Source organism: Streptopelia decaocto (assembly GCF_964273445.1).
Source record: "Streptopelia decaocto genome assembly, chromosome: 2".
NCBI classification, from domain to species: domain Eukaryota; kingdom Metazoa; phylum Chordata; class Aves; order Columbiformes; family Columbidae; genus Streptopelia; species Streptopelia decaocto.
The window spans coordinates 120,576,719-120,599,469 of record NC_138655.1 but is presented as its reverse complement, the minus strand read 5'-3'; the positions used below and the strand labels follow the sequence as shown (position 1 = coordinate 120,599,469).

At 41.2% G+C, this 22,751-nt stretch overlaps 1 protein-coding gene across 2 annotated transcripts in view; it reads left to right on the top strand.

Moving 5' to 3' along the window:
* The first annotated feature begins 864 nt into the window (after positions 1-864).
* TGFBR2 (transforming growth factor beta receptor 2) overlaps positions 865-22,751 on the top strand; it is a 66,222-nt gene continuing 44,335 nt past the window's right edge. Inside the window, exon 1 of one of the 2 annotated variants that reach the window (XM_082044131.1) lies at positions 865-923. Coding sequence is in view for 1 of the 2 variants with exons in the window: in XM_082044128.1 (XP_081900254.1) it covers positions 7,389-7,482 (94 nt within the window). In the remaining variant the exon portion in view is untranslated. Of the gene's footprint in view, positions 924-6,951; positions 7,483-22,751 lie in introns of those variants that run through there. The other variant, XM_082044128.1, reaches the window with a different exon arrangement.

Sequence of the window (22,751 nt, the reverse complement as noted above, 5' to 3'; positions counted from 1 at the left end):
AGGCTAATGGTTATGGCAAGCAAATACAAGCATCAAAAAGCAAGTGCTATGAAAGCTCTTAAGAAAATTCAGTCTTACGTCAACAAGATCTCCTCACTCACTAGTCGGCATCACTACAGTTTCCAGTACAACATCGCATCCTATTGCCTGGCTGCCTTGTTTGCCTCACCATAAAGCCTACAAACTCCTTAGTGTCTGAAAAATTTTTGTATTAGAAGGGCAGGAGTGTCTCTCGGGACAGGAGTGTTCCAACTGTCACATGATTCAGAGATCAAATTGTGGCAGCCCTGGACAAGATATGTCCTTATCTATATTTCAAAGCATGTGAAGATGCAACAAATACATTCATCCCTCATCAGTCTCAATTGTACCTCAATTTGTAGCAGGCAGGAGAATTACCAAATCACTTTCTCCAGCCACAGGTCACCAGAGACACAAAAGTGTTCTTAGAGACAGGGCAAAGTGAAGCAAGAAATGTTGTGCACCTTTGTATAGAAGGGAAGACTGACTTTAAACTTGCAGTGCTCATTTGTTCCCTCACTGTAGTCAATATCTGGACATAGAACCTGAGGAACTGATGCTCCAGAAATGCCAATTGAGAGAAAATGCACAGTGTTATTTCTCTGTAGACAGTGGAGTCAATCATGCATCTTTTATAAACTGCAAAGCATCTAATTCTCAGTTAGGTTAAGGACTATTTGTAACGTTTAAATATTGTAAAAGGGTAATAAAACAGGTGGAAATTGCACTAAAGCTTTCTCTTATAGCCCCTATATTTTTTAGTGATGCAGAGGGCCTTGAATATCACTGAAGCTGAAGATTAACAACCTCTCTCTGATCCTTGCAGAAGTTCTTAATGCCCCAAGGCTTGTCCCCACCTACCAGATCAAGTTGTTATCCTTCACACCTATGGAAAGTTTCAGGTAAGCACTATGTAATTTCTACTGCCCAGTAGCATACAGCTACAGCCAGAAGTTGAAACTATTGATGATAGCCTGGCTAGTCTTGCTTAAGTTGTGATGAGAAATGTCTGCCCAGCATTCAGGGCTGGTAGGAATGTGCAGAGAGCATCTTCCAACTGGGGAGATGTCATAGCATTTGGAAGATGTGGGAGACTGTGTGTGCACAGCTTGGGAATGGGACTCAGGCTGGTTTGCCTATGGTCTCAGTCACAAGAAAAAGAAAACAGAAAAAGTAAATTATTTTAGGTGAGTTATAGGTAAGCCACAGTTAGCCCATTTGTTCCAGGGTCAGTTCTGTTGGAACAATATCCAACTCCCAAGGCATTCTGGATCCTCTTGTATAGTAGTACAGCTTCTGACCTCTAAAGCACAGTAGCCACCTCCTGTGACCACAGATCATAAAGTTGCCTTGCAGATAAAAATTATGGAACCGTGTATTTCCTTCCTGAGAGGAACAGCTGTGCTATCGCAAATAAATTTGTTTAAAGATCCTGATCAAATGAGTCAGTTTAATATCATCAGTGTAGTGCATTCCTGAATAACACAGACATAATCTTCTCCTCAGTGTGGTAGGAGGATAATTTCCTTGGTTTTGGGGCTTTGCGGTTGAAGTATTAGGATTCTTTCAGATTAGATTTAGAGATATACTCTATCATGGATTCACAACTCCCTTTTGTTCCAGTGGAAAAATGAAACAGAAGAGCCTCTTTGTTATGTTACTTAGGTTCTTTGATAGCTTCAGATATTCTCCGAGCCTTGGCATCCAATGTTCAAATTCTTTCTAATGAAGAGCCTAAAATAACAAGCTTTGATGATAATAAATACTACAAATTATGTGGTAATGGAGAGAAGTTCCATGGGTAACCATATTCTTGAGCAACTTAAATTATGTCCCAAGACTATCTGTAATAATTTGGTTCCATGTCTTTTAAAGATGCCACTTCATCTAGAATAAGTTTTACTACTTCTTTGTACATGTAAAAGAGTTAAGACAAAAGATAGAGGTTACTTATGGAAATGTGTAAGGCTTTTCCCCAGATCAGATACCCATTGTGACAAGCACAAGAAACTGGAGCAAACAGTGTAAAATTCTCCAAATATCCTTTGCTTTTCGAAAATTGGAATGGAATTCTTCATGTAAAACATTGTGTGGTGAGGTTAATGGTGCTTCTCACTCCTGGCAGAGCCAGAAGCACCGCAGCAGCGATATCTCTTCTGATACTTATGTACTTCTGCTTTCACTATTGGTGGTATTTATACATACACAGTAAACACAGAACAAGCCAATTCAGTGAATTTAAAAATAGTTGATTTGCATTATAGCTAAAAGTCGATGATCATGTGAACAGCAGTGCCCTGAGAGTCTAGTGCTAATCTGAATAATATTTCTAAACTTTATTTTGCTAAGTGTCATTCAGGAGATTTGTACAGAAAGCATTACTAAGATAAATCTTGAAGATAACATTATTCTTGTTGCCTCTGATGTATGCAGGGTTGATAACAAGCTGATTGCCTCCTTCTGACGGATGATTACAGACAACAGATGTTTTAATTTGATTATATCTGTGAGATAAGCATAATGCTGTGTTAAGTCCAAACACTTTTTATGAGTCTTCCAAAACATTTTGCAATGAATGTAACCTTTTGTAAATGTCCTTGCTTGAGGCTGCATGTGTTCTCATAAGGGTGCAAATTACTAGTAACAACTCTAACCCAGTGATTATGCAAAAGAAGAAAACTGCATTTAATAGTAGCTGTAATTCCACGCTCTATAATAACCTAAATTAAGAGAGAAATACGATGCAAGCAGTGATACAACTCACAATAGTTTAACACTGTTCCAAAGAGGACTATGTGTTCTTCAGCCAATGATGCACAGAAGGGGCAGAGCTTTTATCAAGAATGCTAAAAGGCTAATATTCGATGCCAAGCACCCTCAATTTGAAAATTAGCAGGTGAATGTCAGCATTGTGAATGGAGTGCTGCAGGGAACAGAAGGTTTGGGTTGCAAAATTTGCTTTTGATTTTAACTGAAATGCCAAAGTTTCTCTGAAAGTAAACTTCTTCCTTCACTGTAGTGAAATCAGTGTTGCATGTTGCTCCCATGTTTTGTTTTTATATGTAGCATGGAGAAAACAACAACAACAACAACAAAATCAAAACTAATTGGCTGCTGAAAAAAAAAACAAAACAAAAAAATCTGTATCATACCACACATATCAAAGTGGGACATGTCAACATTTCAAAACAGATTTCCCATTTTTCTTTTGAAATGAGGTAAGACAAAACTTTTTCAGAGTCATAAATGTTTTTATTTTAGTCAAACTACTTACTCCAGTTATGGCATTAACAGTTTTGTCAAGGCAACATCAGCGTACTATGTTCCCAATTGCCTTGTTTCATTCCAAACAAAAATCACAGGCAGTAATTCCAGTGTTTGCCAGTCAGTAAAGTATCCTGTAGTTTACATTGTATAGCGTATACAACTCAAACAACGTTTTCTTTAGGATTCACATCATCTAACGTAAGATAGCTGAAAAGTAGATGTCTGGACTAACCATGTTCTCAAACAGCTCATGTGTTCGGAAGTTTTAAAAATATCTAGAGTCCTCTCCATTCTTTGATGACTGAGGGGAATGTAGGTGACCTAATAGCTTGCTCCCACCGTAATGGCAGTTATGTTCATATAGCCTTTGTCCTCCATCCTTTGGTCCTTGAACCTGTTTTGGGACTAACTCGCTGCAGTCAAACAAATCAGACTCTGCATTTAGATGTCGGTAAGCTGCTAGGTTGTCTCAGCCATCTCCTGGAACTTCACTCCGAGGCTAATTTTTAGACAACTGAAGTGAGATGTCCTTGCCCTAATGTTAGCTCTACATAGGCATGAACATTACACTGTGTTAGTGCAGCTGTATAGGCCTCATTTAATTCTGAGTCAGTGGATCTGGGAAGGAGCTTGTGGAATTCTTAAACAAAGCAACACTGGAGCTAATAAACTAATCAAAATAATGGCTTTACTGGGCACATCAGCAGTTTTTGGCTGTGGGTAGAATGATTTTGGGTTAAAACTGTATGTTGTGTACAGTGAAATGACAGTTTTTGTAACAATACAACTTTTGTGAAAACTCAAGTGTTCTTCGTATGAGAATAGGGCTGTAGTTCACCTGGGACTTTGACAGAAATATGATACTGCAAGCTGAGAAATGACTGGAATACGAGAGAGATCATTCATACGCAGTAATCTTTATGGACTGTTTTAAAAGGTGTACCTAAAAATGCACCAAAAAGTACTTAGCTTGTCTTCACCAGGAGGCCCTGAGATACAAGAGGTACTAGATGGTTTGTGTTCTGAGTATCTCTTTGTAAGGCCCCAAAAGAAAACACACACTATTCCAGGCTTCAATATTTTGCCTTTCTGAATAGCAAACTGAAATTAGCTGACCCTTCTTTATCCTGTCAGGCTGGAGTTAATTATTTACTGCTTTAATCTGCAGTAATCTTCGAAGCAGGCTATTTCTTACTTCAGTCAGGCTGAGGTTAAATATTCACAGTTTCAATCTAGAAGTAAGTAATCAACTGCCATCTGCAAAGAGGGAACTGGGAACTATGAACAAAGAAATGGAAATAAACGACCAGCTTAGTCTTGTTTTATATATTTTAGTTGTCCAGGAAATCCTGATTAAGCTGCATTTGGGCCCTAACAGGGAAGCTTATAGCACTCAAAAAGGCAGGACGAGCACTCTTGTTAATAAGCCTGTCTGGTACAAATCTATGAACTAAATAGGGGTTTACTGCAACTTCCAAGTGGACTTTTGGTGGCAAAGTTACTCCTTCACTGAGGATATCCAGGTGAGATATATTCCTTCCACCCAAAAACTTTCTAGTAGCACCCACCACTCTCATGGACTCTCTGAACATTCAAAGTGCAGCCATAGCACAGTCCCCACTGCGTGACATAACTGTGGAAATAAATAACAACGCTTATATGGAAATATCAGGCTTCTGCAATTCACTTGTAGTAGACTCCTCACTTACTGGACGACAAGCACTGTATTACCTCATGTGAGAGAGAGGGGTGGTGACGCCAGGCTGCAGTCAGGGATGTGAGATTACTGGGGATTGGAGATTACTAAGAGGTTGTGGAGTCTCCTTCTCTGGAGGCATTCAAGACCCACCTGGGCACATTCCTGTGCAACCTACTCTAGGTGAACCTGCTTTAGCAGGTAGGTTGGACTAGTTGATCTCCAGAGGTCCCTTCCAACTCCAACCATTCTGTGATTCTGTGACCTGAGTACAGCCCTCCTCAAGGCCTCCATCTCTGCAAGCCTCTCCCCTGCTCCCAGACCCTGGATGACAGAGGCTGGTCAGAAGGTGCCCATGTGGGAGAAGAGCCATGGAATCTGTGCAAGGGAGAGAGATGCAAGTAAGGCAGAGGCCAGTTTGTCAAATTAAGCCTGGATTATAACAGGTGTGAATAGTAACTTTAAACCTGTATTTAATGGCTTTAAAGCTTCTTTTCATATTGGAAGTTATTCACTTAAAACTAACAGGAGAGTTCAGTATGCACAGCCAGCTTCCTAAGCAAACAGCAACTCTTTGGCACCTGCAGCTTGACAGCTACAAGGACAGAGAAGTGTACACAACATACAGTATATACTGATGGGGGTTGAGAAACGCTTTCATTTAAGTGGATTACTGAAAACACATCCAGCTTTTAGCACAGAGCTGGTGCACAGGAGCTGATAAGAACACTCCAGTCTGTACTCAAAGGGGAGTCCAACATTTTTCTTACCTCTGGAAGGTGGTGACTGTGTTTGAGTGAATCTTGACTGCATATAAAGGGGGTAGAGGAGAGGAAAATGCTCTTGGAGAGGTTTATGAGAATGTTTACCATAAACTGGGACTGCACTGTGAAAATATGCATTTAGGGAGTTTTTTAAATTAATTTTACATAAAATCACAATGAGATTTTTTATGTCTGTTATAGGCCAATTAGATGCATTATGCAAACATTTCCAAATTCATATAGAGTTGATCTGGGACAGCCAGAGCATGATTACATATATTCCCCCTGCGGTCTTAGCCCTTTTTGTGAAATACCCAGATCTGTACCTCTAACTATTTCTGTAACCGAGACAAAAGCGAAACACCAAAATTTGAACAGACACCTTCAAATTATTCTCATGTGCATGAGTTTACCTTTCAATCAATGCCCAGTCATTTAACTTGTAGAGGAAGAAAGTCTCTGTGAACCAAAAATGGGTCTCAAGACAACTGCTGGCTATGCAATGCCTGGACTTAATATATTGGCAGAAGGCTCAGGCTGTATTCGGGTTGAGAGTCTAGTGGTTCTTGTAGTCTTCATCTGTGCCACGCAAAGCTGGCATTGCAGGTGTGGTTCTCCTCCCCGCATCCTATGTGCTTTTTTTTTTTTTTTTTTTTTTTTCTGAAGAAGGCAAAATCTCTGTCAAAAGCCAAACCTGCTTTGGAGGAGAATGGAGATGAACTTCATCTGTGACACACACGCAGCATTTCGGAGCAAGTGGTGTGCATACAGCCCATTTAGGAGCAAAATGAAAAAGAAAAAAAAAGGCAGGTGACAAGTTCTCACTGTCAACTTCAACATCTGCAAGCTGAGTGCCCAGCTAGCCTGTGTGAACGTTTCCTGTTATTACCCTGCCTTCAATTCCCCTGCTTTAGTTCATCTGAGGGTTACATCCGTCTTTCAGATATCGGTTCTGCAGCGGGGGAAACGGGCTGCAGCAGCATCGACGTGGTCAGGAACACGGATGCAAGGAGGAGCTCTAGGACGCCCCTATACCCCAAATGACAGGACTGTCAAATCCTGGGGAGAAAGGCCCGTTGGAGCTGGCCGGTTCCCATCGACCTTGAGTCCCCTTGCAAACCACACCGACGCTCCGGGGCTGGGGAAAGGGTGGCGGTGCCCGGTCCCCGCCTCAGAAGGGAGGCAGGCGCAGGGATCCCGGCTGCACGTCGGGGCTGGCCCCGACGCGCTTGTGGTGGGAGAGCCAGACCTTAGAGGGGCTGGCCTCTGGCAGATGATTGACACCAAACTGGGTGAGGTTTCATGTTAAAAAAAAAAAAAAAAAAAAAAGGAAAGGGACAAAAAAAAAAGAGAGAAAAAGGGCGAGCGCAGGGGAGGGGGTGACTGTGGAAAGGGGGGGAGAAGGAACTACTGCAAGAGTACGAAAGTCCTGCCCAGCTGTTTGCGAAGTTTAAGATTTCCTGTTTCCCCTGCAGCGCCGAAGTGAAGTTTTCAGTGAGTCACGGGCAGTCCCGAACAGCGGAGCCGTGCAGCCCGCTCCCCCGCCGCCCTGCCAGCCCCGCCGCCGCGGCCTCCCCCGCTGCCCGGCCGCCCCCCGCGCCCCGCCCGCGGCTCGCCGTCTATGCCGATCCGGCTCCGCGATGACTCCCCGTCTGCCGAGGAGCCTGCGGCGGCTGCTTCTGCGCGTTTCCCTCTGGCTCCTCATGGGCAGCTGGGTCCCCGCTCTGCTTCGGGGTAAGTGTGCGCCGGCCCGGCGCTGCCGCTTGACAGTTGCCGGGGCAGGAGGCAGGAGTCCGCCACGGGAAGGGGGGGACGCGGTTGCTAAGAAAGTTTTGAGGCTGGAAACATTTCGGGAGGGGTGAGCGTGTTTGTTTATTGCCCTACTGGAAAGTAAGCGGGGAAGAAAGGACGGGGAATGTGGAGGTTTCGCGTCAAAAACTGAGGGTCCGTCCCTGGAGGGAAGAGGGGGGAAGAAAAAGAGTTTGGCAGGAAATGCAGCAGGGTCTGGTCCGGCCGGAGGAGCCCGGGGAGGGCAGCTCGGGAGCTGACTGCTGACCCTGGGGGGAGCGGCTGCCCGGCCCAGCAGCTGCTGCAGCAGCTGCCGCACCTGGTGCCGGCCCACACCGTGTGCCCGGGGGCGGCGGGCCCGGGGGGAACCAGCCGGCCGCGGCCCGCGCCTCCCGCCCCCTTCGGAGAATGGGCACGGGTGCAGGATCCAGCCCGCGGCACAGCTTTTGAGATGCCCTCTGGGATGGGGAGCAGCCTGCCCTGCACACCCACAGCGAGAGAGGCCAGAAGGTGCCACGGGTGCTCGGTGGTCCGGGCCGGGCTGTGCCAGCTGTGAGGGCCTGTGCGCGGCCACAGAGCTCGCTGCTGTGAGGCTCTGCAGTTGATTACCAAAAAAGTTGTTTTACATGCATGTTTCTGCCTACAGCGGAATTAAGCCGTGATTGTGAGCAGTCAGACTGAGAGCAGCAGTCATTAAGCTTAGTGCTCATCTTGTTTGATTCAGTTTTAATAACGCTTTAGATCACTTATTCTGGTTTTACCAAGACATCCCCAGGTAGGTTTTTGAGGTTGTGGTTTGCAGTATTCTTCATAGGATAATTTGGAATGTACCAAGAGCTTAAAGTGCTGCTGCAAAAACCAGGTCCCTGCCCTGAGGAGCTTTCCATCTCGGTCCTACCAGTACTTACCCGCATATGTGAACTAACATCTGTAACTGCAAAGTTAGGCCCTAAATCATGTTGCAGTGCAACTAGTGAACCTAAAAAGGGTACATCAAATTGCAGCACAACTACACATGGAACAGTTTTGAAGAATTAAGTAGTTTTCTGAGATGTTGTGTGATATCATGGCTAGTTTTAGTCTTAAGGTAAGATGTGTAGACCCCCTGACCTTCTACAAACTTTGCTCTGTGCCTTCTGCTTCTCTCTTGTGGTTCATTCGTGGTCAATAATAATCTCAAAATTGTTACTAAAACATAACAACAGAAACGATATAGCTCTTGTATAGCTACTGCCAATAGCTACGTACAGTATGAATAACTTCATGCTTCATTAACAATCCTGTCAGAGTCAACAGATTTTACATACCTGCAAAGTTACTCATAGAAGCTTAAAACAGATAAAAACACAGTTTAAGAATAAGACACTATGGTATCCCAGGGCTCAAAATTATATTATTTTAAATGTAAGATGTGCAGCTTCTTGATTTATATTGATCAGGAATAATAAAAATATATATCATACTCAACTAGTGATGTCTTTTATTTTGACCTCTGCTCCATTTTTTTTTGCGGATTCCCATCACAAAAGCATTAAATGAAAAAGCTTCACTTCTGTTAATCTTGTGTTATTTTTTATTATGCTGCCTTTTTTTTTTTTTTCACCCACTCAACAAGTATAGACAGTCCCAAACTACAGGTAGATTTTAAAAGTGGACATAGCTTAAGAATTTGTTCTTCTTTCTTGTTGTAGGCCCAGTGAGCAAAAAATACAGATTGGTTACAATTCAGCATTTTTCATACCGATCTTCATCTACACCCAACAATAACTAAAACTGAGTGGACTTGTCAGATAATCTGTCCTCTAACTCCAGAAGTTGTTTTAGTAGTCACTGCAGGATCCTATTGTATGTATAACAGGAAGAGTTGGTCAGAAAAAAACAGTTCTGTGGGGGCAGAAAGTGTGAGGTTTGGATATTGGTTATTATTTGGTATCAAAATGAAAACTAGAACTACCAAACATTTGGGTGAAAACAAAACAGAAAAACTGCTACTTGCTTGTAATAATCAATAGCTCAGCGGTTCAGTGAGGATGGGGCAGGGGAGATACCAGTCTCAGGAGACCTCAGTTCCCAGATATGCCTACTAGCTAGCTGGTTCTTGCTGGTGAAGAGGTTAATAAAGCTCTGGCTAAAATTTCACTTAAGCATTCTTCACAGCAAAATATTAGATAGGAATAGCACATGCCCATGAAGATTCTGGACAAAACTACAAATTCTTGAGCAGGTCCAATAGGAACTATCTACTTTGAAAAAGATGTTCTCATGTCCTGTAGTACACACAAGTAATTGAAATTTTTTCCACAGAGTAAAGGGACAAGGTATGTTTTTTTTGAATGATTGTGAAAGCTGTATTGAGCAGTGTAAACCAACAGTTGCCCACATAGGAAATCGACACTGCTGTGTCCAAGTGAGTACAAATCTGTAACTTATCTTTGGGGTATCAAAACCAGAAATTTGTTCCTTGGAATAATCTGTGTAATAATTGTTCATTTCTGAGCATCAGGAACTTAATTTTTTCAAACTCTATTTGCATTATTGTCTCCATAGTTTTTAAAAGCCGTGTCATAGTCAATTAATTTTATAGTAACAGAATGAAATTCAGAGCTTCAGCTATTTGCAAGAGGGAAGTATGAGAACAATCTTAGTAACATGGTGGAAACATGTCTGTTACACGATCGAATGTTAAATGCATTCCTGCCCCCCATTAAACTGGCATATTTCCAGTTATTTCAGGAGGGAAGTAGGAACAGAACAGAGATATTATTGCATTTTCTTCTATTTATGGACTGTCCTGAATTCTAAGACTTTTATACCTGAGACTTTGAAAATCACTTTTATTTAATTGCTATTTTGAGCTCCTTGGCATTAATCTGCTTCTATGATATTCAGGTGGTGAATTCCATATAGGAATGGTTTCTATTAAAAAATGATGAGCCAGATCTTAAGCTGCTGCGAATGAATATAATTCTGTTAGAATCAGTAGAGTTACATCGAGTTATGGCATACAAGTTTCCTGAAACAGTTTCAAAAGTAATTTCAAACAAAGGGCAATGGAATAATTCAGATTTTTTCATATTAATAATATTTTTTCACTTACATTTTATAAACACTTTTATATGACCTACATTTAGCCAAGCAACATTGATTCAAAATGAAGTACTCCTTTTTGGGATTAATTGTTATGGTTTGAAAGATGCAATGTGCTCTAATGGTGGCTGATAAAAGTTGTCATTGTGGCAAGGTTAATTCTGAACTTAGGAGTGAAGATGGTGGTGTCAGGCTCTTAGCAGAAGGAAAATTCTTCCTTTTTTTTTTTCTTGTGGTGTGTGTGGTGGTTTTTGTTTTGTTTTAGTTTTTTGTTGGGGTCTGGGGTTTTTTTTTTGGTGACTTTTTTTTCAAGACAGTTTTTAGAAGGGAGTAGTTTTTTTGAGGGAAAAGAGCATAGTATCACTGTAGCACCAGTTGTTGGAGTTTCCCATGCTTATATTTCCTCTGCAGGATATTTTAAAGATTATATTTTGCATTTGTGGCATAGGAATTTTTTTTTCTCAGTAATGTGTGTCTGCGCTGTATGTGCTTTGCTAGCATTCGCTTTGTATCGCTGTCACTCCTCTGACTTCAGAAGGGCTGTGCCTCATGGTATAACAAGAATGTGCAAAAACCAGCTGGTTAGGCCCAATTCATTACTCTCTTGATTTCTGCATAACGGGGTGCATTTGTATCAGATGGGTATGAAATAACGCTAGTGCAGTGACAGATTTTGGTCCGAAAGTGATCCGTGCAGTCTCCACGCTGGCTGGCATGGCTATGGTTGAGTGTTGGTGGCACAGTGAAAGTCAGGGCTTCCAGCCACCCTTGTGGTCCTGGGATCAGCAGGAGGGAGGTGAATCGTTCCAGTCCTGGTCTGCCCGTGGTCTCTGCAGCTTCTCTGGAACCTGGTGAGCAGAGGGACGAAGGGATGTCCTGAGACGGGTGGGAGGCCAGTGGTGCAGTGTTTCCTTTGCCACATAGGAGCCCTTTAACTTGGGAAATTACCAGGTAGGCACATCCCAGGGACATCAGCTAGTTTGTGTTACCAGTGCATTGCAAACTGAGTAAAATGGACTAAGATATCAACCGTTTCTGTGCATGTGTTGGAGAGTACAAGGGATTTCCAGCATGGAGTAGTGGAGAGATGGTCCTGTTACAAAAAAGTTGTCTGAGTCCTAATCTAAGAGATTTAATGCTGAGATTTTGATTTACTTAATAGGTCTTAAATTTTAGCCTTAAATTTTTGGGGGTTAGAGGTTTGGTTTTTTTTTTTTGTTTTTTTTTTTTTTCCTATAGGATAATGGGAACTGTTTTTTAAACTCTTATAATCAAGAATAAAATAAAAGGTCATAACAAAATATGTGCACTTTTGTGAACTCAAATTCTGGAAGGTTAAAATAGACCAAAATAAATCAGAAAGAATATGCCTTATTTTCAACAGACTAGTTATAAGTCCTTTTGAAGTTTAACTTCACTGGCAGGTGGAAGTGATAAAAGTTGTGTTAAGAAACAGCAGATAAACTTGTTACTACAAAGGATAGATTGTTTTTACAGCAAGGAGTGGTCATACACACTGGGACTTGGCATTGTAGTTAAGGCAAACGCCGCTGATGTGTATGCCACTCATGGCTTAGAGTTGATACTAAATATTTGCAAGATTGGGTTCTCAGTGACCGAGCTCAGTCTTCAATGGTTATTTTTCATAGTATGTCTTCATTCTGGCAAAAAGACAGAGCAGCAGCACTGGCATTGCTTGAGCACAACCATTTACATCTTACTGCCTGAAAGAATACAGATTTAGTTAGTGTACAGATGTTTAGGGTAAGATACGTAGAGAGAGCAAACCACTTCAAACACCATCCAGTGGTGAAAAACTCATCTAAAGTAGTAGTTAGAACTATCAAATCTCACCAGGAATTGCTTAATTCTGTTGCTGCTGGTGGCAGCATGCCATCGTTAGTTTACGTCCATCAGATTCTAGGGATTTAAGAAGAATTTAAATTGGGGCATGTATTAAGGGAGTCTGCCTTGCAGTCCATACGGATTCCTGATTGGGGGACTGATGTCCATTTGTCTGCACTGCTGCAAAGTTTAGTGACTGTTTCAGATCTTAAGAAACAATAACATTAGCAGTGGCAGGAGAAGGCCACTTGTCCATGTTTGTGCATTTTTTTAATATGCCATTTCCTTGCTCTTTCTCTGAATGCCATTGTGGTTGTTAACAGCTGGAGCTGGAACTACCTGTCCTTTTTTTCATATGGGTTTTAAAGCCTTTTCACCTCTGGGAAGATCGTCTGGGGAAATAGTAGTTTTCCTTTGCTCAAACAACTGGTATTTAGCAAGAACTTCCTGCTGGCATTCATCCCTGAGTTAATCTGGTTAGAATTAGAGGTGGTTGAGAGTTTTTGACACTGTTTTTCATGGGAAAATGCTGATTTGTCAAAACTGAAACAATTTGTGGAAATGTACCAGTTTCCATTAAACTTTCATCAGGAAACTTTTTTTTTCCTTCCCTAGTCCACGGTGGAATTTCTGTTATAGAAAGATAGAGAAGGAGAAATCATCATTAATCAATAATTAGAATAATCACTGGTTGAGGATGAAAGAAAGGCAGGACCAAGTGCCTGGTCTGGCTCATGGAGTGCACATTTGAATCTGGAGCTCCCCCTATCCACCCTCCCCAGGACAATGGACGGCTGTCACTATGATGGTGCATGCACACACAAACACCCCCGCACCCGCCACTTCAAATTATTTTGGCTTCACTCTAGTGGTGAATCTGAAAATGTATAAAGTGTCACAGCACTTTGTAGGGCAGGAAAAACATTTTCCCAACAGTGTTTAGGCTGTCTTGCAGCCATGTGTTTGTTTCCTCCTTGTTGGGTGGGAATGACAGTGCTCTGAATGTCTGGTGTCTTCTAATCTTTGTTTCATATCATAATAACAAGCTGTATTCAGACATTTCTGTCATGCAAAGGAACCACAATTTTTATTACTAACAGTCCTGATAGTCTGATTCCAGGATTCCAGCTCTCCAGTCACACAGAGTAGTATTTTGGCAAAAATTCGACTGAAATGAATAGATTTCAGGAACAGATAGAGGAGTCTGCTTCCACACAATTAAAGCATTCCTTCAATTTACCACCTGGCAGATACATCACTACAAATGACACCTACAGTTAACATTTTGCCTTTGGAACAGTAATCTGGGACCAGAGGTATTAGAAAGCTGTCTTCTGTTTCCTACATACCTTCTCTTTGTACCCAAAGACTTCAGCGCACAGCATCAGATGAGCTGTTGCCCTGCTCCATAAGTAGACATCTTAGATTTTAAGGTAAAAAAGAAAGACTTATCAAGCAGCCAAAGCCATAAGCTCAGCCAGTGATTTGAAAGTCACACCACATTCTTTCTGGCTTGTTTGTAGTCTTCAATAACACGAGTTTTGAAAGATAGCCTCTGCCCTTCGTGCAGTTGGTTGGTTCCTCCTAAACAATGCATTGGTGTACCTGTGGGCCTCGTTTAATTCAGCATTTAAACTCAGTTTAAAAAAGAAAAAAAGCTGTTATACGCAGAAGACATTAGAAAATCCATCTTGTGTTCCCAAGGTCGTGGTGGCTTTGTTAGGGCTTAGAGACTTCCTTCTGTTAGAAAAGCAAGTGAATTTGAACAGTGCATACTCAGAGAGCGGCGGGAAGGTTTCACAGTCTTACTCCTCAGAGCAACATTTTCAAAGACAAGACCCAAGTGTGGTTCTTATGTGCCTGGGGCACTTTAATGGGCCTCTTTAAAAACTAGCATTGTGCAAGTGGAACACATGCAGGGCCAGATTGTCAGCTGGCATAAATCAGCTTTACTCTGTTGAAGGCAAGGAACCTGCCCTGATTTATACCAGCTGAGAATCTGGCCACAGAATAAATAATAGGCAACTGTATGTTATGAGGCTGTAATTCCCTTGAGGGGGCTTTTGTGATATCAGTCTTACAGGAGCCAGAGTGATCTGTTTCTTTTTCTTGGAGCAAAAGAGTAATTTGACTGCAATATTTTGAAGTCGTCAGAATGTTAGGAAGGAGAGATTTTAGGCAGTCAAGGGAAAGAAGATGCTTCCAAACTACCTGTATCATTAGGGACTTCTGTCCAGGAAGAATCATGGGAGGAGAATATGGGACGATGCAGATGAATTGGTTTGGGATAAGTAGTCCCAGAAAAAGAGAATTGTGCAAGAGAGAAGATTTCTCATCGAGACCAGGCCTTTCCTTTGAAAGCACTTGTGTAGATTTCCCAAGCTGTATAAAAACTGAAGCTCTCTCATCACTGCTAAGCTGCTAGTGCTGGTGTAATCAATAAGGAAGCAAAGTGGAGAATGGGAAATGAGGACCAAAGGGTAAACTTCTCCTTAGTATGTGTACACGGTTTAATTTTGTTTAACATTTCACCCAGAAGGGTTATAAGTGAGCTGGTACTCATTTTATTGACTTAGAAAGAAAAGGGGATTCAGTTGGATTTTCCAAGAGTTAACATGTAGTTCTCCTGGGTCTAAATATTTTAGATGTGAGATGCAGGTGAGCAGCCTCCTTCCAGTTTTAATCCTGCTGTGGATTCTGCAGCCCAGAATGGGAGCAAGTGCGTCATGTGTATACGTCACCTGTTGGCATGGTTAGGTGGTGCCTGCGGCTTTTGGATGATAATGTGGTAATTTTGTAGATTTCATCTCGCTAATTAATAGAAGCATATTTTGAATGTTGCTGTACAAGAGGGTGAACTTTGAAACACACCACAGATGATTACTAATGGATTATCACTTCTGGTTATTTTCAGGAAAGGAAGCAGAAGCAGCTGTCCAGGATTCTTGTGTGTCTTGAGATGCTGATCTGGTCTGATCCTTGAGATCTAATTAGTAGGTCAGATACTATTGACAATATAAGCGTGCAGAACACCAGTGGTTTTGATAGCATGGCTTAAGCAACAGTTTAAGAAAGGTGTTCGTGCTCGAATGGATACAAAATTTCTTACGATTTTGACTGCTTCCCTGGTTTTAGTGTTACCTGACTGTCCTGAGCAACTTCCATATGCTTTGGGAGCTCTGTGGCTGGAGCAAATCTGAAGTCATAGTTACATCAGGACTTGTGCACTTGGAGTGCTTCAGCAGTGTAGTGTATGTCAATAACTTCTGTCCATTCAAGTGTACGCTTTGGGAAATATGTTAGATGTAACTACATTTTTCCCTTTCTAGTTTCTTTCTCCAGCTGTCTAATATCTTAAAATGTTACTTCATCAGACAGTACCTACTGTACAGTTTCAGGCCACTGCTGAAAGACAGTCTGTAGCTATATGTTAGTTTATTTTGCTTTAAGTCACTGTAAAGCTACTAATTAACATGGACTAGCACTTTTCTGTTATCCTGAGCAAGACATTACATAGGCTGCTTTTTTTTTTCCTACCTTTTTTCCTAAAATGGACTGCATTGTAAAAATATACACAATTAAGGATGAATATTTTTCATTATGTTATCAATAGCGATAAGATGGAAAGACAATAAAATCACATGCAGGAATTCAGCATCTGAGCAGCACTGAGTTGCTTATGGATTTCACGAGATAGTTGGTCCCTTTCTGCGCTCAGGATGCTCCAGCCTCTGCTCTGTAGCTGTCTTAAGCTCTGCTGTAACATGACTGGGCAGTGACTCCAGAGTGTCCCATTCTTCTTGAGAAACTCATAGAAAGAATGCACGAATGAAGAAATAAATCTTTGTGTGTTTCACTAATGGGAAGAATTTAATGAGGCTTTGAATAGCACAAATTTGTCAATCAGTGATCGAATAGCCATGAAGATTTCAAAAGAAGAGCTGTCATACACAGATGGCGGTTGATCCTTTATCTCCTTTGGCTGTTTCTGCCCACAAGCATGCAGCAATTACCCATCTCATTTGTCTCTTGCATACAAGGAGATATATGATTCTGCAGTGACTGTGCTGTGGCAGTTGGCCAGCTGCCCTACTGTGCACCTTCTACCTCCCCACAGTGCCCATTACCGATTTTCATGGTTGCATTGCCTCCTTTTCCTACAGTGGCTACAGCCTTTGGCCAGAAAGTGGGAGGCCCTGAGAGTATCTAAACTCCATCAGTGATGGGCTCTGAAAGGAAGGATCCTTGCTGGCTGAGACTGCGCAGGGCTGTAGCAGTGGCACTCTACAGAGAAAGGGTTGACGTGTGTGCGGGTGGTCCCCCGAAGCATGTCAGAGGAGAAGAAAGCCTGTTCCCTGATGGATTTATTCATTATTCCAGCCCCTGCAGGGTGACTGATATTCTCTCCATGGAGTTCACAGCACAACAAAGAGAGACTTTACATACAGAAACTTTTTTCCTTTTTACATTGAAAACAACCATTTCTCATCCTCATGAAAAGATCAGAGAGGACCATGTAATAGTCATGACTTCGTAAGCCTCTTTATTGAGGCTTTCACAAAGTAACTAGGTCAGCAATACGTGCTTCTGGGCTATTGAATTTCCCCTCTTCCCCTCAGTCTGTTCTTCCATTTCCTCACCCAACTTTACCACAAAGGAATGCCTCAAGTCAAAAATCTGGGAAGCTGATCCTTTTATTGCATTTGTAGTATTCTCATCTGGTACGTGCAGTGCCAGGTCATCAGCCTTGCAAAGCTGGTATAGCCCAAGTCTGCGTGTAAACAGCAATACCACATTGTCTGGTTGTAACTAAAGCGATATCCGTTCTCTTTTTGCTCTGGATAATAGAAACAGGAAGACTTTCAGTGGGAAGTGGTTGATGAACTGTTCTGGAAAAGGAAATACAACCAAAAAGTGTTTCTTCATCTTTATTTTTTTTTCTTCATCAACTCCTTTTTCACACACTCCTTACTTCTCACATTTTATACTTTTACCTTGAAGCTTCTGCCTTGCTGGGGGCTTTGCTGTTCTCACTCTTCCCTGAGGCCACACAGGTACCATGAGTATTAGTGCCACAAGAAGCAGCCTAGAGCTTCCTGTATGTACATGTCCCCTGCTTTAATGTGTATAAAGGAAGATAAAAATATGATTCAAATTACATCACCAAGATCCAGGAACGTGAGATTCACAGTGAGGAGTCAGGCAGTTGTTTAAAAAATAGGCACTTGACCGTAAAAGGAAGATTTAGAAGTATCTGTATTAGGCATCCAGCTCCTCCTATACGTGTTGGAGGGGGTTAGAGGCTCATACATGGGAAGAGGAGGCAAGACTTGTTGGTGATTTGTAACTATAAACAGCTTTTCCATCTTGACGCGTGGTGAAAGCAGTGACCTAGGAAGTGAGAAACCTGGACTCAGTCTCTTAATCTCTGGAGACCCAAACCCAGATTTCCAGCTTCCCACAATTTCATCTGCTGTATTGTTGATGCCACCTTTAAACTTCAGTATAGGTATTTGTATCAGAATTTCCACAGTTTCAAGTAGTTCTGCTTAACATGTGGCAAAAACATAATGCAATGTGTTAATTACAGTTTCTAGAAACAATTATAGAATATGTGGGAAATGAACAGAGATTGCTTCAACGTTGGTCTATTGTGATTGGGAAATTGATGTTCAAAGAGAGTCTTAACAGAAATTCTGGATTAAAGCCCTCAGAGTACCCAGAAATTCTCATCAGTCTCAAATACCCTGCCAAGTTCAATAAGATACAATTAGCAATTTTTTCTCAGGCTAAGAGGCTGTGTGCTAGGAGCTGCCAGGAAATGATGAGACACAAAGAAACTTTGGTATCTTGCTTCAGTTTCACCATTTAAGGCCTAACTCTTCTATCAGTTGTCTACATGTATATTATTCACCCTTCAGCCAGCTTACACTTCCCCTAATTTGGCTTCTTTGTTCCGGTAACTTGTAGTATGATTCTCAGGCACATACCTACTGGTGGTTTGAATTCAGAAGCATATTGGCATTCTCATGGGTGAAGGTGGGTAGCAAAATGCTAGAAGCAAACCACTAGTTATTTGAAGTATCTCACCCTTGAAAGTTAATGACAAGGCACATTTACCACTATCATAACCACATACCTAGAAACAGAAAACACTGACACCTGCCTTCCCAAATTGATGCTTAACATCAGTAGTTAGACTACCCGTACAATCATCACTCTTCCCTTTAAAAGGTGGATCTTGTTTTAAGTTCCCATGTTGTGCTTTTGTAACAGAGGTTTAGATAGCTTTGAGCAGAGCAGTAATTTCCACTTGATTGTCCTTAGGCCTGCAGCAGGTTAGGAAGGAGGTAATACTGTTTGTTTAGGGAACCATACTGCCCTTTTTAGCATTTGCAGATAATGTTAATGATTGTCTACCTTTTGAAAATGACAGACTGTTGTGGTTGTGAACATATGAAGAACAAAAGAATTAGGAATAGTACCTACAGCTGCTATTACCAGTCTGGATGCAGATTTGGTCAGATATGCAGGCAGTTTGCCATGCTTTAATAAGGTACCACACATCATATAAACACCACTTGCCTCAAGGCAAGTATAAGGTAGTGCAACCCAGCTAAATCTGCTCTGCCAGAATGCTGAGCTGGGGGTAGGAGAGCTCACATGGAAGTTCACCACAGTTAGTTGATGGTGAATAAGGTGTTAAACTGTGCTAACTTGATATTTTAGACTCTGTGGTGAATGAGATTATGAAAGGTGAACAAGCATCTATTCCAACAGATGAAAGCTGCAGTTGAACTAAATCACTCCAGAAACAAGGTGTGCCTTTTTAACAAACAGGATAATTTCATTATTGAAGACTTGCCAGGGGACATGATGGAAGTCCCAATGTGAATCTCTAAATCAAGGCAGGTTTTTGTTTAAACATATACTCAGAGACGTTAGGGTTTTGCAAAACTACCCAAGTGGAATGATTTTACTTGCAGAAGGCCAGACTTGGAATATCATTTTTGCTCTTCTTGGCACAGATGTCCTGTAACCTACGAATCTGTGATGCAGCAGGTTACCACCACCGGGTTGGTATCACTCATGTCCTTCTCAGAATTAGAACTAGCAGCTCCAGAAGTGACAACCAATTAAGCTACTCTGCTAACTAACCCTGTGCAAGGATATTTCAAATATACATTACTTAAAAATTTCGCATCCAAGGAATCAAAAAAAAGTCTGTATTCCTACAGAGCACTTTCCTCTGGAATAACCTATGCTATTACTGCATTTGGAAAGCTTGAAATTGTTTTGTTTTGTGAGAACACTTTTAAAAACATACTGTGTTATGCATGAGTGTGGTATTTGTGAAAAATTCCAAAGTGACAGCTTTAGAGAATGAGCTGCCCACGTCACTGAACAGTTAGACCAGAAACCATAACAAAGCAAGCAGCTGGCTCCTGGTGTTTAAAGGGATGCTGAGTAGTTCAGCTACTATGGCCATGTGATACACAGCTTCCTCAATGACAGTTGTTGAAATAGTATTTTCGTGACATAATTATTAATCCACTTGGCATTTGATTAAAATTACCAAGGCATTTCATGGAAGCTCTTAGACATCCTGCAGACTGTTACTGATTTCTGCAGTTGAATAAGTGCCCTCCAGATGAAGGATGATGATGTGCTATTACCAATATCCAGAAACACTCAGTGACTCTAAACTGTTAAGCATCAGCTAGTATAATTTGACATAGCAGCACTCAGAAATCACAGATTAGCATCTGCTGAAGATTTTATCCTATTAAATTTAGCTAATACATGTGACAGTAAACATCTTCTGTCCTGTGGTAGCAGGATGAGGAATGTTATACTGTTGACAGAAATGAACTGTGCCATTTAAAAGTCCATTAAGTATCATCATATTTTGCTTTTCATAATTCTCAGTTGTTAGGGAAAAAAAAAAAAAGTTGAAGCAATTGGATGAATTTTGAGATATTCAGATGAAAATTAAGAGGCAACAGAAGGTTTGCTTCTGAGCTGCTGCTTGGTATGCTTGATCTGGTGTTTCTGTCTTATATTTTCCTAGCTTTCTCCCTGAAAACAAGTCCTTCAATAGAAGTAATTGTTTTGTAGGCACTTAAATTAGTTTCTTCTTTGCAAAGTTTCTTCTAAACAAGTGTGTAAGTGTATATGCTGTCTTGGAGTGCTGGTGGCAGATTATGGTCTTGATAATGACTTAAGATACAGCCTAGAGGAGTGAAATAGTGGGTTTACAGAAATGACCATGTGTGGGAGGGGAAAACCCTAGAAATCCAACTCCACATGTACTTTTCACATTTACAGTTTTATTCTGCTTCATCATAAAGAAAGTGTAAGAGCCTGCTGCCTTTCACACATCTTCAGGCAGGTAGACTAAACATTTGAGGCTGGCAGGTTCCTTCCCACTGAGCTGTGCCTAGTGTAGGAATGTCCTCACCATAACACTGTAATGCCAACCCTGCTGGGGGCTGGCTTCTGCAAGCAGTGAGTAATGTATTGTTGTAGGGAGTGACAATTACTGTATTCCTACATGCAGATTTTTTAATGTCCAAGGCTAATTTTTTTTAATGTGGGGGCTTACCTGCTGGACCATGCACACATGAAGAAGAAACTGTCCTTAAAATACTCAGTTTTATTGCCTAGTGAATAAATTCTTTACATGGTATTTAGAAATAATGGCAAAGATAAAGACCTTTCAGTGAACTTTTGAGGGATGTATTTAGGGGTGAAACGCCTATTTATTTTGGAATGGGCAGGTTTCACTCACGGCTTTTATTTTGCTTTAAGCCCAGTAAAATTTCAGCCTCAAATAGAAATGAAGGAGCTGATTACTCTTTCCCTTATTTCAGCAGAATGATATTGCCAGCTACTGATTCATAGTCTCAAATGTAACTGGGGGGAGTTATTTGCAAATGCGTTATAGGGAACAGCTAATACCCGGGGCATATGTTAGCAAATTTACCTTTGGCAGATAAAGGAGATGTTGCTTTGTTGGTAGAAATACTTCTTTACCAAGGCATCTGATAACTTTCTAACAGCATGCCACAGCAGTAGGATTTCTGCTACAGAAATCAGCAAAAGAAAGTTTTCCCGAGGTTGAATATCGTTAGAAGCGTGTATTTTTATGCATGTGCCCTTTTCCCAATACTCAGTGTATAATTCCCATTAGCAGTTGTGAAAGTTAGACACATCTATCAAGAGAGCATATCCCAAGGGTATTAAATTCTGTTATTCTGCTTCTTTGCATGTAACTTGACAGAGACAAATACAACCATCCAAGCTACTGAATTTGAGAAGGATGTATATTTTCTCCAAATCCATTCAAAGCAATTCTGCTCCCAAGGGATTACATTTGAGTCTAACTGTCCTCTGATTTACTATTTTATCTGAGCTGATGGATTATGAAAGAGAGTAATTTCTTTTTCATACTGTTTTCCTGAATCTGTCATTCAAAACTTGCTGTGTGGGGAAAGAATGGTTCATAAACATTATTCTCCTGGAGGAAAATGGTTTCTCACAGTAAAAAAGAGCTCTGAACTGAGCTTCCGCATAAACATCTTTGCCCATCAGTGACTGACAGAGAAGCCTCTGTGTGTGTGTGTGTGTGTGTGTGTGTGTGTGTGTGTGTGTGTGTGTGTGTGTGTGTTAAGTATGTGGACTTGTTAAATGAGACTTCTTCTTTGGAAACAGTTTTTCAAATAAACTAGGAAGGATGGGTTATATTCAGGTCTAGAGAAAGAAATTGCACAGAATTCTGTTTTATAATCTGTAGATTATATTGTAAACTAGTACCATAGTAGGAACATCCTTTGGTCAGGGGATGTGCATTAACTTAAATTCCAGATTTCTCAAATACTCCTCAAGTTCAGAGGTCTTCAAAAAGCTAAGCAAAATTAGCTCTTCTATGCTCCTTACATTAGGAATTTGTCTTTTCATATTAAGCTTAAACCTAAATCCCCAAGCTTTAAATTGTGACTGTAAGTTTTGCACCCTAAACACATCTTTGTTTTTGTGTTGTTTCCTTGTTTGTTTGTTTATGGCTGGGAAGGAGGCACAGTGGCAGTGAATGCACTTAAAAAATTCCACTAATACCCTCCTTTTAGCTGGAAAAACAAATATTTATAAATCCCTCTGAATCATGTAACTGTGTAACGATTGCAAGTTTGAAAGCACAGTTGTCTGGTTAATCCATTTAAATGCCCACTTTGAATGGGCAGCTGTGAGTCTTTGTCTGCACACAGCTTCTCCCAATACTTAAC